At 40.9% G+C, this 16,213-nt stretch overlaps 1 protein-coding gene across 1 annotated transcript; it reads right to left on the reverse strand.

The window, feature by feature from the left end:
* Nucleotides 1-6,270: 6,270 nt before the first annotated feature.
* Nucleotides 6,271-13,646, reverse strand: LOC138651003 (achaete-scute homolog 2-like). Its single transcript, XM_069740915.1, has 2 exons — nucleotides 12,941-13,646; nucleotides 6,271-8,819 (listed from the first exon to the last, which is right to left on the reverse strand). Exon 1 carries the CDS (start codon nucleotides 13,466-13,468, stop codon nucleotides 12,953-12,955), a length of 516 nt encoding a protein of 171 aa, XP_069597016.1. The 5' UTR covers nucleotides 13,469-13,646; the 3' UTR covers nucleotides 6,271-8,819; nucleotides 12,941-12,952.
* Nucleotides 13,647-16,213: the final 2,567 nt, after the last annotated feature.

The following is a 16,213-nucleotide window of genomic DNA, read 5'->3' on the forward strand; positions in this document are numbered from 1 at the left end:
GAGTGTTTGCACCGAAGGAGGGATTCTTTCTGCTCCCCATTTACGCTGTTCTCTGGGGCTTGTGTTTTGTCATCACCGTCTTGCGTGCTTGTATAGATGTACACTTTACACCCGGGGGCTCTGACAAATGTAAAAAATTGGGTTTCACAGTTTATCCAGTGCATGACCGGCACATGACGCTTTGGATGGAGTGTGGGGGGGGAAGCAAGCGATTACTATATACATGTACAAAGAGATACATTCTTCCCCTGAGCGTTTTGAGGACTGCAGGCTACGACAAGCCCGTGTATAAGAGAGGGACAGGCCTCAGTCACCGGCCTCTATCATATTCTCCTTTTGAACCTGAGACTTCACAGAAATCAACTTTCTCTCTCTTTCTTTATAGAACAATAACCCTAAAAATAAGATTTATTCATGTTCTTATTACTTTAGTCACCACTTCTGATCTTGATCTTCTACACCTGTCACAAATTCTGGGTGACAACATCGTACTGGCATCTGGAACGCTGCCTGTAAGTTGTCACTCATCTTGTCAAATATCCTAAGTTCTCAAAATTTAGACTAGAGTTGACCAAAAGGATTTGCAGGGTTCTGGTCAAGTGGCCACATCGGTAGTCGTAGGCCGTCGTACTACGAACCCAACACGAAATGCCTCATACCCAATGTCTCTTCTGATTTGCCGTCTGTGATGTCATGACATTGTGGTGTCAAGCACACATGACCTATCAATCAGAGGAGGTGCCAGGGATGAGCTTTGCAAGACTCTGGTCTGGTGGCCTTGGACTTTCGACGTGGCTGGTGGACCAGGTTCCAAATCATTTTGCTCAACTCTATTCCGGACTCTTGTGCTTTGCTACTTTGAGCAGGTTCACTACTGATTTAGCTTTATGTCATAAATATGTTGTGATTGGTGAGGATCCGCAAAGGGATGTAATGGGGTACAACAGGACCCCATCAATTATTAGAAAAAGGTGCCCAAGTTCAGCTACTCAGTTTTTTTCAAAGTAGATTTGTTACAATAATTGGATAGAGATCTTAGACCCGATGAGGCTGGTGTACTTTTTGAATGTTTTGCTAGCTAACTAAAATGCTAATATATGTATATCACATAAAAATGTTTCTAATGGCATTTCAGGAAAACTTTGATACTTATATGAATGGGGTTTTCAATGTAAGTACACCCGCCTCTTTGGGTTTAAGAGATCTATTAAGTAATGTATGCAGTTTGAAGTGTCAAAATCTAATAGTACACGGCTGTTAAGGTATACCTAAGCATGTCCTGAAGACAGGGATTATTTGGTCATAAAGCCCTAAGGTTGTTCAATGGACCTTTGGCTCTGTGCCTATAGAAGGCATTCCCTGTGATGATGTCCACGAGGTTCCCCTCTTAGTGTCACCCTTTAAATGCCACTTTCAGCTTGATCATTGCATATAAACAGTTGATCAGCGGAGATCAGAGTCTCCTACGTCTTTACAGTGACGATGTATTAGGCCGTGTTCACATGTTCATTATATGGTCAGTATTTTACATCTTTATTTGTAAGCCAAAATCACCCAAATGTTTTCATCTCCGGCTTTGTATATTTGTTTCCTAAAACTATACACAGATCCGTTTGTGAGATCCGTGGACCAGAATCGGCTATTCACCGATGCAAATCATAAGGTTTCAGTTTTTAAATTTGCATAAAAACAGTTGACCTTCCAGGAATCTTAGTATTGGCTTGGGAATAATGGTTGTGTGAAAGTAGCCATCAATGTTTATCGATGTTCTGATGGGCCCACATTACTTTTTGGCCACACGTTCATGGGACAAATGGTGTCCAAGACTTTGAACTACGTGTGAGCTTCATCTTTGTAACGCCAAGGGTCCACTGAGTGCCCGTGCTTGTCTCAAACAGTGATTTTGTGCTGATGTAGTCCCTTTAATGATCTCATCTGCAGTTGCTAGAAAACTAAGGATACTTGTGCTAGAACCACCCATGGTTTTTGACACATGAAGCACAATTTACCGCCGGTCTTGATGAGGAGTTGTGCTGGAGTCAGACGCTCCTAATACATAAAGAATAGTGATGAGCGAATGTGCTCGGATAAGGTGCTATTCGAGCATGCTTGGGTGCTAACCGAGTGTCTTCGGAGTGCTCGAATACTATGTTCGAGTCCCCGTGGCTGTATGTCTCGCGGCTATTTGATAGTCGCAACAGAAGCAGGGATTGTCTGTTTGTTAGGCAATCCCTGCATGTGTTGCAGCTGTCGAACAACTGCAAAACATGCAACCGCGGTGACTCAAACATATTTTTCAAGCACGTTGAAGACACTCGGGTAGCACCTGAGCATGTTCCGGTAACACCTTATCCCAGCACGTTTGCTCATCACTAGTACAGAGGCTTAGAGGGCCATGCATCTCAGGAAATTGACAAGTGATGTTTGCCAGGGTCCCGTCCTGCCCGGCTCCATTCACTTTGTCAGAACTGGTCAAAATTGTCATGAGAACACCAAAAGTTGCCAAATGGTAGCACAGCTTCGAGTTGTGCCAAAATTACGCAACTTTTCAAAGCTTTTCGTAAAATCTTTGATGAATAGTTCTAACCTTCATATCAAGAACTACGATAATGACTGCATTTACCCCAGTGGTTCATCTTATTATCTACACATTACGTAGTGCTTTCCCGACAAATGCTTCCAATAAAAATTTGGTTAAGTATGTTGGAAAGTGGGTATAAGTGGTGCCATTTTTTAATCAAATAACATGCATGTTAGACCAAGCAGAGCATCTATAGAAAAATGAGGTGCTCACTGCCCTTAGGTAAGGTGCTCAGGAGAAAAATAGTAGTATCGACAGAAAAACTCCGGCACACAATTGAAGTCAATGTAATTTACATGTGAGCTTATTAGGAAATTCCCATCACGTGGTAAATGACGTTCCAAATAACGAGGTTTCAAATAACGTTAAATCCGTTTGAGGAAAAATATATAACACCGCATACGTAGTGAGATGAAGAAAACAATGCTATGCATCAATTCACAGGTAATTATTTCAACGTTTCGGCCTGTAAGCCTTTTTCAAGAAAACCTGTATATGAATCTGTAATGATAACAAAAGTGAATGCATTAAAATACATATAACACCAAAAAGGTGACAGAATAAGATAGAAAAACAAAACAATAAGGTAGTAAAACAATAATGAAATAAAACAAAACAACACAGAACCTCAAAACATGAAGTCCCTTTGAAACGCCCCTTGCGGATATATGAGATTATAGGTCTATATTCAAATGCAAAGGCGGAACCAAAAGACAACAAATACACTGGTCAAACAGGAAAAAAATCCTAAATATATGTGAGTGAGTGTGAGTGCTAGTGTGTCTGTTTGTATGTGGGTACATACATATGTATATTTGTTATCTTGTCCTATTGAGTTTCTTTCCACAGTGATCCTCTGTTTTCTTTCCTTTTATTTTGTTTTCTGATCTTTTATCCTTTTTTCCTCTTTTTTTTCCTTTGTTCGATTTAGGATGTTTTTCCTGTTTGACCAGTGTATTTGTTGTCTTTTGGTTCCGCCTTTGCATTTGAATATAGACATATAATCTCATATATCCGCGAGGGGCGTTTCAAAGGGACTTCATGTTTTGAGGTTCTGTGTTGTTTTGTTTTATTTCATTATTGTTTTACTACCTTATTGTTTTGTTTTTCTATCTTATTCTGTCACCTTTTTGGTGTTATATGTATTTTAATGCATTCACTTTTGTTATCATTACAGATTCATATACAGGTTTTCTTGAAAAAGGCTTACAGGCCGAAACGTTGAAATAATTACCTGTGAATTGATGCATAGCATTGTTTTCTTTATCTCACTACGTATGCGGTGTTATATATTTTTCCTCAAACGGATTTAACGTTATTTGAAACGTCGTTATTTGGAACGTCATTTACCACGTGATGGGAATTTCCTAATAAACTCACATGTAAATTACATTGACTTCAATTGTGTGCCGGAGTTTTTCTGTCGAGACCAAGCACAGCAGTCATGTTTGACAGATCCCCCCATACACATTAAAAAGCTGTCGGCTGAATAATCTTTCAGTCTATAGCTATCTCTCCTGTGTCCCCAAAGTAGAAAGCTATACGCGGCCGAGAGTTCTTGCGTTCTCTATGAAAGAATTAGACAGCTGCTCATCTCCTGGAGAACAAAAGGATAGGATATTGAAAATACATAATGATGGATCCTTCTATCCTCTGACATCATTTCCCAGCAGAAAGTCGGAAGGCTTCCATAGATATTAGAACTGTCATCAATTCCCTCCGATGTTGGCGCGTTTGGACAACTTTAGTTAAATTTGTATGGGGGACTTTAGACACATCAGCAAGTTGCAATGATAAAGTCTGAGGACCCGAACCCCAAGAAGGCCCAAAATGTGAGTTTGCCACCTATTATTAAATCCTGACTTGATTCACTGGAACAATCAATACAAATGTAAAACTTTAATTTGAAAAATTTATCTAAAATAAATCTTCATTGGAATACGAGCAATGTACAATATGGGATGACTGTTCCTGCGTAGAAATTTTATGCAACAGCGTGAACTACATCCCTTTGGCTATTGTCAATATTAATTAGTTCCAAAGCAGATTCTGCTCTGAGCGAATTTCATTATTTAACCCCCTTCTGGCATTAATGTGTACATTTTGCTGAATTCTTTAACTTAGAGGAGTTGCCTTCTTTTGAAAACTAACTTTCAGACAACTTTTATGGCAATTCTTAGCTAATAGTGACGGGTTCCATGAGTCCACACTATCAATACAATGTAGAGCAGCTACAAAACGCGCATCTTGCCCAGGAGGACCTGGCATATTAGCGGATTACATATACAAACCAATACTTTGTGTAATGCTTCAAATCTCCTCTGGAGGCACTGCAGAGATAGTGAACACTTGTTGCTTGGTTCATCCACAGATTATAGCTAAAATCCAAAGGTGTTAGCAGCAAGATATTTTATTTTTAGTTTATTGTCAGGTTACTTTCTAACAATAAGAGATTGTGCAAAATGGACAGCCTGTTATGAGGGTTAGAAATAAGAAAAATAGTGTTGAATGTGACTTCATAAGCCCTCATAAGCCTTGTGATTGGGTATCATAGGCCTGCCATGGGTGGCTCAAGCTCTGGTTCCCTCACTTTCCTTTGGAAGCTTGAGCAAGGTTTCTCTCTCCAAAATTAACAGCAAGAACAAGTAAACTTATATAACAGTCATATCATATTATCATTTATAAGGGGTTACCAAAAGAGGAAGATACGTTTTGGACATTCCTTACTCATAGTGAGGTGCTAGTAGTGGTGGAGAGAACATCACTAGGCAAGAAGGCCATATTTTGATGTTTGTTATGGTGATCCCTGTACTGCTTGTACAATCCTAGATACAAAGAAGGAAAAGAAGGGGTTCGACTAGTCATATTTATGTAAAGAGGCTTCCTATGACTTTGGAAAGTATCTGCATTGGCAGGTCCAAAGCAGGGCAATAGGTATTTAGTGTAGAATTCACAAGCATATCCATGAAGTATAATGCTATATTAATATGGTTCCATATTGTAAATGGGTCATAGTAAGTTTAGATCAACATCACTAGAAGATTAATACCTTTAATTGCCCAATCCTATGTGTAAATATATTTTATTTATATTGAAGGATTTGGAAAATTATTCTTTTGCCATATTATTCACCCTATTTAAATTACCTTTTTTGATTTTAATGGAAGGAATCTAGGACAAGCTCAGGACCCCATTGCGGTACCTAAAATGATTAAAAAGAGTAATGCAGAAATGTTCTAGTTTTACTATACATTTTCTTAACCTTGTTAAGAATACTAAAGAGGTTGACTGGTTAAAAAAGAAACCTTCTGAAATACCCCTTCAGACCATTTTGGAATCCTTATCCAATATCTAAAACGATTCCTCACATCAGACATCAGTGTAATTCACTAACGTAGGGTTGATTTTAATGAGAAAAGTGTAATGTTTCATTTCCCATGTGGTGCTGTTGATAAATTGAAGACTTGCCTAGTTCACCAATCACTAGCTAAAGTAGTGACCTCACTGATGTCCACTGCAGTCATTGATTGGCTGCAGCAGTCCCGTGTCCAAGTCAAAAAGTCATCACTGAAGGCAGGATACAGAGACTGATGGGTGGCCTACATAGTTTTGACATGTATGTAGTAGTAGTTCTATATGAATTTTTACATTTTTTTCTCAATTTATACAAAACAGAGCACAAGTTATAATGCAATAAAAATAAGTTTTCTGTTTTTTAATTAGAAAAATAGCTTAATGTGCGGGTTAGAAAATCTGTAAGTAAAAAGAAATTATCTACAAATAAATAAGTTAAGAGTTTAGGAATCAGCGGTGTCTTGGCGAGTGTCAGTCCTTATAGGCAGTATGTCCTTTATCCAGAAATATCTATGCTTAAAGTGCAATCCCCTCGTGCACTTTGCTGATTCCCTGGATGTCAGACACTTTATAGGCACAAGTCTTTATAGGCCTGGAAAGACGTCGGGTGGACGAAGGTCCTCGGTTCATCATGTATTTACATAGAGAATTGTCCCCGGTTTCGGACAGTTGCCATGATTCATGGGTTGCTCTACATTCTTCCATCTGTGCATTGTGGCTTTGGAGCAAATGACTGAACAAATAATGTACATATTTCAATGCAAATACATATATATACATCACGAGGAATCCCAAGTATCGGTGCTTTGACTAACAAATTACAAAGGTAGTCTGGAGCGACTCGGGCTTAAATATAACTAGTACTATCAATTGGAGGTAGATACGTATCGATATTGCATAACTAGCCTTACTGTAAGGGCCATTGGTTGGAAAACCATTGTTTTTTTTTAACCACACTGACCAGTCTGGCGCTCTAGTTGGTAGTGGGTAGTGCATGAAGAAATAGGGTATTCTTGTTGATGAGACATGGATTGCTCAGGGCCAGTAGAGGCATTGGATCACTGTGTATCTACGTGGCTACTGGTAAGCAACCATGGGTGGTTATATAGGTCCTAAATGGCAGTGTATATTGGGAAAGTAGTAAAGTTGGCCATGCACATGAGGTAGCTTCAATTCGGCAGACAGCTATCTCTCCCGACTCCCCCATAGAGGAAAAGAGGAGAAAGCAGCTGCCACACACCACTGGCAGAGGTTTATCTATCCTGACAATGAAAGGATGGCCACTGAAATTCCAACTGCCTGATCTCTCCGTAAACATCATCATGCAAATTAGATGGTCAGCCAGGCCTGCCGAATTTGTGGGTTCAGCCAACTTTCATCTAATGTGTATAGGGGCCTTGGTAACTACCCATGTGCAGTAGAGTGAAGCATTTAGACACTGCATCACCAGACTGACTGTGTGAGCCATAAGTAGCCAACACTGGTCATTTTTACATCCCTTTAATGAGAGGGCATTGATATCTTTTAGTGGCCGGCAGTGCATGTACTCTGTCTATATCAATGTCTTTGTAAATCGTTGCAGTAAAAGGGCTTTACAGCTCCCTGTTGGTTGCTTTTTTAATTGTATGTACTATGAAATGTCCCTAACCGAGTGTATGTTTAGAGAAATTGTTGTAAAAGCTGAGCCACACAGTGTTTAAAGGGGAACTTTCACTGGATTTTTTCATTTAAACTTAGTATCTCCTCCAATTGCTGCTTCTCCACTGATTCTGGAACAGTTTCTCTTTTTCTTCTGTTCCCCTCCGTTCCAAAGTTATGGGTGTATAACACAGAACATGTCTGTGGGTGTGGCTGTTTTGATTGGCTAGCATCAAAAAAGAAACAAACTCTCACATAGATGATTGAAAGAAAAATGTATATCTTTTATTTTTCCAGGGGGCATAACTTTGGAACGGAGGGGCACAGAAGAAAAAGGAAAACTGTTCCAGAATCAGTGAAATGGCGGCAATTGGTGGAGGTGATCAGTTTAAGTTACTATAACTGAAGAAAAGTCCCCTTTAAGTAAAATATTTGACTTTGGCAAAGTGGAGTGACTGTATGGGCTATTGGTAGTGAATCAGTGGTTATTTCCTAATTATATGGACCAGCCTAGGTCTTTAATTTTAAGTACAGTTGAAGCTGGGGGGTCTACCTTGGTCCATTGGAGGGTCTACTAGTGGTTGTATCTGTATTGTATATGACCAACAATTTGGGATGAATGAGTGGTGCCGACATGGCGGGTAGAGATGATGCCTGAGTGAAAAGGTTAATAGGTCACAGGGCACTTACTATAATCTGACAACCAATGCAATGGCCCGTCTCTGTCACCGAGGCTTTTTGATGTATATATTATTCAGAGATTTTCTTTGCTTTTTTTTTGCACTACGCAGGGTCTGTTTATTCTCGGATCCATTAGTTGAATGAATTTTGGCTGCAAGATTCAATCCTTTATGTAGCCTGGAGCAAGTGAAAGCTCTCAGTAAACAGTGCCTTTTCTGATCCATAGAAAAGATGAGGATTTCGGGATACAATAGGTCTCACTTAAAAGCCCTTCTCCAGAGATGGATTTGTGGTCCCTCTGAGTAAGTATCAAAGAGTACATAGTAAATACAAAAACGCATAAAAAGGGACTGAAAATACTGATTTAACCAAACATATGACCCTCCTAAATACAAATGGTAGTCCATTGCCAGCAAGTATATATATATATATATATATATATATACATTTTCACATATAAATAACGGTCTCTATATATTAACATTTAAGAGTTCCACAAATCATTTCCGGTCCTGATGAGAAATATCGTTGCGGGAATTTTATTCAAACTCTGATCCTAATTGACCTAAAGGACAAAGAGGGAAAAAAAAGTCATTATAGATATATAGACAGCAAAATATATTCAATAACGTGCCTCTGAAATAAAAAAAAAATCATTTACCGTAAGTCTAAATCCAGTGAAATTAACATGGGTAAGCTGCAATACCTCCGTCAACCAGCGGAGAAGGCGGCGCTGTTTTTGGACCTTTTTTCTAATAATGTACATCCTAATATTTTTTTTTAATAAATAGTGTTTTTGGAAAGGTATTATATATGAGTGCAACTTGCGACCAGAAGTCCAACAAGATTAGTTTGGGACCCCATTGACATACATTAGATGCGATGTGTCGCTGAGATTTTCATATTTCTTGACCATAGCACAAATATGGAACTAAAAGTGTATGTTCACGTTTTTGCGAGCTTACTGATGGATCCCCAGTTAACTCATTCTGCAGCCAACAGTAGAACAGTAGACCACGGAACACAGGACCTATAGAAGGCAAACTGTGCAAAGTTTTTGAAGAAACCCAATGGCAAAAATGTTTTTTAAGCAAAAAAAAAAGAAATGTCCCCAAAGGTGGACAACAAACATTTGGAAGCACAATGGAGAAAGACTCTTATTACCATGTAGGACTCCTTAACAAGATTGCATGATCAGGATCTGTTAGGACATATGGTCATCTAAGGGTGTCCCACTTGGGTTCCTCATTTATGATCCATAGCTATGAAATAACATAATAATTAATCATCTCTCCCAGTAAAATTAGTTATTTGCCTGGGGTGCCGGGAGCGGAATCTTTGGCAATCAGCTGATCACTGCAAAAAAAAAACCCCACCGTCTTAAAGTTGTCATCTGTGACAACCCCTTTAAGAAGACTGATGTTAAACATAACTAGATATAAAAGAAAAAGAAAAAAAGAAATTGAGTGGGTTTATTTGATCTCGGAGGTATGCATGATTCTCCGCTCCCAGAACATGAGCAAAAGAAAAGAGCCTGTGATTCACAAAGGCGGATAAAGAAAACAGTGAGATTCTGAGAGATACAGTCAGCAAACAACGAGACTCTTAAAAAATGAAGACCTGGTGCATTAGTTAGACTCTGAGACTGAAGAGGATCAGTAAACAGACGCAGACGACTTTCAATGATGGGAACAGAGTGTCAGTAAACAGACTGGAACCCAACATATGGTCTGGTATGGTCTTCTGTCGAAAAGAGGGCACTACCGTGTGTTTTACTGGCCAACTCTCCTCTCCTAATTTTGCTGAAAGGCCAAACGGGCTAAAAAAAAAAAGGAAAAGGGCCCTGCTGCGTTGTTCTAGGAGGGATACAGTTATAGGGTCAGTTACTCAAATTGATTTTTGACATTGAACCTGTCCTTGTGTCATCCCTTTTGACTGGTAGCTCAGTTTGCTACCCAACTCAAGACAAGTTGGACTTCTTGGTTCCCCCTGGCATCCAACATTCTCGGCAAATACGCCTGCCCCTAGAGCTTTGGTACCTAAGTGATACCCAATAATGTCAACCCCCCCACACACACACACGCACACAACCTGGTCCTACGCGTTTCGGCCGTCTTTTAATGGCATCTTGAGGGGAATATCGGTAGTGTTGGGTTAAGTATGAATACACAGGACAGGGGTCATCTGGCACCGCTGTGGGTCAGCTTTAGACGCCCTACATTAGGCCTAATGCCACTGCGCGGTCACTTATATGTTTTGCAACCCATTTTATACTTTCTCCAAAACTACCGATATTCCCCTGAAGAGGCCACTAAAAGTGGGCCGAAACGCGTAGGAACAGCTTGTGTGTGTGTGTGAGGGTGACATTATTAGGTATCACGTGGTTGCTGCCTTTGGACAGGAGCTTTCATATGGGGTACGACTAGGGAGTTTAGGGGCTATACACGCCGAACAGGTGTCTCAAGACAAGGATGAGATCCTTCCATTTTTAGTTTGCACTGGGCACTTTATATGTTATTTCTGCATATATTTGAAACCATGTTTGTTACATGTATTGTCTGCTTTTAACTAATCTGACACCAAATTTGGTTTCTATTTGCGTTGATGAAAGGTCATGCTTTAAGGGTGGTTTCACACTTGCGTTTTTGTCTGCAGCGGTTTTTTTTTCAAAAAAACGCATGCGTTTTTTTCCCCTATATTTAACATTGAAAACGCATGCGTTTTTGTGTGTACGCGTTTGGTCGCGTTTTGAAACGCATACCTTTTTTTACTGCATGCGTTCATTTTCAGAAATGCAACTTGTAGTATTTTTGAGAGGCGTTTTTTGGACCAAAAAAAACGTATGCGTTTTCATCCCCCAACATAAAGGTGATAAAGGGATCCTAACCCTAACCCTACCCCTAACCCTAACCCTACCCCTAACCCTAACCTTACCCCTAACCCTAACCCTAACTATTTCTGTTTATAGTGGGTTTTTTACTTTATTTTGATGATTGGTAGCTGTCACACATTTCTCAGCATGCGTTTAAAAAACGCATGTAAACGCGTCAAAACGCCGCGTTTTTTTCACCACATGCAAAAACGCATGCGTCAAAAAAACGCAGCGTTTGCACGCGTTTACATGCGTTTTTTCACCATGCGTTTTTTACCGCAAAAACACACCCAAAAAAACGCAAATGTGAAACCAGCCTAAGGTAGTCTTTGTTGTATACACATCAATTACCAAGGGAATTTTGGGTGACTTATTAGCTTTGTATGCCTTTGCTGGTATAATAAGCAAAATGGAACACCCCTGTCCTGTATTTTTTACTTTCCAAAGTAGAAAGGAACAGCTCTGCCTATTGTCGGCCATTGACATTCTCCTCAAACCCAGAAGCCTATTGATCTCAATGGAGTGTTACGTTCCCCATAAAACAGTAATCGGATGACGATAAGACTCCCACCTGTAAGAGTCCGCGATGGACAGATGTGCTCGGAGCTCAATACTGACAAGCAGTGATGTGGTACAATGACTTTGCTATTTAGGACCATGGGAAAGTTGGCTCACAACCGATACAGTCCATTTACGTCTTGCTTATTTTTTTTTTGCATATTGAGTTTGTTGATGGGAGTTATAGTCTCAAGCCGTTACTTATAGCTTTTTCAATATTTGATATCTGCTTTTGAACAATATCTAATATCATTGCTGACGTCGTTGACAATTAAGTAACTTCTACAGGAAAAACGAAGAGACCTAGAAGATGGAGGTAAAGACTAATCATGTTTTTAGGACAAGGTGACGGTGGAACGTAGAGTGACTAGACGCAAAGGATAGGTGGAAACACCAGAGGACACCATCATAATCATGACCATTTTCTTTTCTTTTTTTCCCACTTGCTTGGTAATTTGTTTCTTAATTTTCTTGACGGGAGTAGTAGTTTTTCAACATTTGATGAACCACAGTTTGGGGACAACTGATCGTTAACAATCAAGCGCCTCCGTTGTATCTGTTATTTTAGTCATTGCAATCACTTCTGTTGTCAGATCAAATCGTCCAATTTTTTTTCCCATTATGGAGGCTTACGAAAGTGGAGCTCACATTCTGTGATTTATACTATGTGGCAATTTGCTGACTTGATTATTTGGGGAGGGGGGGGGGGGGGGGCAATTTATCAAAAAATGACGGACAGCTCATGTTTTTTTTTTTTTTAACGGACATATTGAAAAATGATAATTTTAAAATGACTTGAAATACATGGCTACAGCTCAGATTTCTGGTATCACTGCATTATCAGATTCGCTGTACAATGATGTGAATTACGACCACATTGACTTGTACGAAGTTTTTCAACTTTAAACAAAATTTCATGAAAATGTCCATTTTTTTTTTCCGGACACTGTAAAAAAATTTTTTTTACTGAGTGTCCAAGATTATACACATGGTTGGTAATCCTGGTTTGGTCCCCATATGCAGATCTTGGAGACAGTGACTACTAGAGATCATGGACATTGCAAATTTCCATGTCTGTGTACATAGGATGAGAAATTGAGCTCAAGCATAGAGTGTGAGAACTTTAATAAACTTTTCTTTTGTAAATATCCTTAAATAATCTCCTGTACCTTTATTTCACATCCCACCCCAAGTAGCCAGGAAATGGATGCCTAGTTTGCCCGTTTGCTAAATGATGTCTTTACAGGTGCACCTACCTTGTAGCGATGCTATCCCCAACCATGCAATGTCAAGAAGAAGTCTGCATCTGACACACTGCTGTCCTCCCGGGAGCACTCTTCAGATGTACATGGAGAACAAGACCCCGGTGACAAAGGCATGGATCCCGAGTCCACTGAGCAGGTGCTTCCACATGGTGAGAGTCCATCAGAGCTTGGTCCCCCCTGTGTGTCCACTCCGGCTTGCCTATCCAAAAGAAGGCTTTGTAGGGCTCGTATATACTCAACGGCAGATCGGAGGGTCTCCACTTTACTCATCTTCTTATTGGGACCCTGAGCTTGCGGTACATGCTGTCTCAGTTTAGCAAAACCAAGGTTGACCAACTTCACCCTATTCCTCTCCCTCTCATTCCGTCTTTCCGAGGTGGAAGAGATGACGCTCTTGGTGGCGCAGGAACCACTACGTCGTTGACACCTGAGCCTATGCGGTGATCCTGAACGTGCGCCACTTTTGCGTAAAGTCCTCGGTTGCCTCTCGGGGCTTCTCTGCTCTTCCGGGGTCTCCATATATGTGAGGTAGAACAGGTGCTTCGCTTTTGCTCTTCAAGGAGGTTAACACAAAGGGAATGAGACCCCTTGAAATGATCTGATTTGTTGCTCTGCTACCTGAGCTGATTTGTATCCTGTAATAAGCCAGGATCTGCCGAAAAGAGGTAACACCCCTGTCAGCCGGTCACGACATGTCCCTGATCATATATCTCATGCACTTCCTTGTGCACCACTGTGTATATCCCACTCCTGGCTCAATAACACCCCCTCCCACCAATCAACTTACACTACTTTCACTAGAGATTTCTTTTCACTGACTGATCCCTCCTTCCTTTAAACTTTCTCAAGAAGTCCCAGGAGGGGGGGAGATGAGAAAAAAGGCACAAAGTCCGGCCTGTTAATGATGGACAGCTGTGTTTTCAGTTATGTGCGTTACAGTCTCCGATATCAATATCAGTTATAAGGTGGAACATCTGCCGGACCAAAGATTACATCTATATTGTGATCATAAAATATTCTTCCCCATGGCTGGAGGAAGAAATCACCATTATTACATGAACGGTCCTTCCCTCTTCTGTTTCCTTTATTTCTAAGGTTATGTTCCGTTTGTTTGTTCCTTTCAGGAATCAATGTGCAAAATGGATGGAAGCCATAACGGATGCAAACAAAAGCAGAGGAACCCTATTGATTATTATGGAGGGTTCGTTTTTTGTATTCCAATAACTGATGTAAAACAGAAACCCCCTAATATCAGTAATGCAACAAATCTGCCCTGCACATGAATTTGTTTGTATGCTGTTTTAGAAAAGAAGACAAACTCAAATGTGAACATCACCAAAGCTACAACACTTTACATGGCCACTGATGGAGCCACTGCTGAAGATTCCACCAAGCGAAACATTTTTGGAATGTTGGAAGGCAATATACAACAAATGACGTGCCTTTCTGGACTATGAAGAATTTTGATGATCACTTGTGTTGAAGAAAGCCACCGCATAGTCCTCCAAGCGAAGTCCTCCAAGATTCCACCAAGCGAAACATTCCTGGAATGTCATCACAGGTCCTGCGCTAATACCAACCTTGGGACCGGAAGCTGCCGTGGACTACAACGGGCCCTCGGAAAGGTGAGTATATGTTGTATTTTTTTTTTTAACCTGTGACAAACGTGGCTGGGCAATATACTACGTGACTGGCCAATATACCACGTGGCTCAGTGCTGTATACTACTTCGCTGTGCAATACACTACGTGGCTCTGTGCTGTATACTATGTCGCTGTGCAATATACTACGTGGCTCTGTGCTGTATACTACGTCACTGGGCGATATACTACGTGGCTGCGCAATAGACTACGTCACTGGGCAATATACTACGTGGCTGCGCAATATACTACGTGGCTGGGCAATATACTACATGGCTGGGCAATATACTACGTGACTGGGCAATATACTACGTGGTTGGCCAATATACTACGTCACTGGGCAATATACTACGTCACTGGGCAATATACTACGTGACTGGGCAACATACTACGTGGCTGGGCAATATACTATGTGGCTGGGCAATATACTACGTGGCTGGGCAATATACTACATGGCTGGGCAATATACTACGAGGCTGGGCAATATACTACGTGACTGGGCAATATACTATGTGACTGGGCAATATACTGCGTGGTTGGCCAATATACTACGTCACTGGGCAATATACTACGTCACTGGACTATATACTACGTGACTGGGCAATATACTACGTGGCTGGGCAATATACTACGTGACTGGGCAATATACTGCGTGGTTGGCCAATATACTACGTCACTGGGCAATATACTACGTGACTGGGCAATATACTACGTGGCTGGGCAATATACTATGTGACTGGGCAATATACTGCGTGGTTGGCCAATATACTACATCACTGGGCAATATACTACGTCACTGGGCAATATACTACATGGCTGGGCAATATACTACGTGACTGGGCAATATACTGCGTGGTTGGCCAATATACTACGTCACTGAGCAATATACTACGTGGCTGGGCAATATACTATGTGACTGGGCAATATACTGCGTGGTTGGCCAATATACTACGTCACTGGGCAATATACTACGTGACTGGGCAATATACTACGTGGCTGGGCAATATACTACGTGACTGGGCAATATACTGCGTGGTTGGCCAATATACTACGTCACTGGGCAATATACTACGTCACTGGACAATATACTACGTGACTGGGCAATATACTACGTGGCTGGGCAATATACTACGTGACTGGGCAATATACTATGTAACTAGGCAAGATACTACGTGGCTGCGCACTATACTACATCACTGGGCAATATACTACGTGGCTGGGCAATATACTACATGACTGGGCAATATACTACGTGGCTGGGCAATATACTACGTGACTGGGCAATATACTACGTGGTTGGCCAATATACTACGTCACTGGGCATATACTACGAGGCTGCGCAATATACTACGTCACGGGGCAATAAACTACGTAACTAGGCAATATACTACGTGGCTGCGCAATATACTACGTCACTGGGCAATATACTACGTGGCTGGGCAATATACTACGAGACTGGGCAATATACTACGTGGCTGGGCAATATACTACGTCACTGGGCAAAATACTACGTCACTGGGCAATATACTACGTGGCTGGACAATATACTACGTGGCTGGGCAATATACTACGTGGGCTGTGCAATATACTACATCACTGGGCAATATACTACGTAACTAGGCAA

The sequence above is a fragment of the Ranitomeya imitator genome, chromosome 10, assembly GCF_032444005.1.
Source record: "Ranitomeya imitator isolate aRanImi1 chromosome 10, aRanImi1.pri, whole genome shotgun sequence".
Lineage (NCBI taxonomy): Eukaryota > Metazoa > Chordata > Amphibia > Anura > Dendrobatidae > Ranitomeya > Ranitomeya imitator.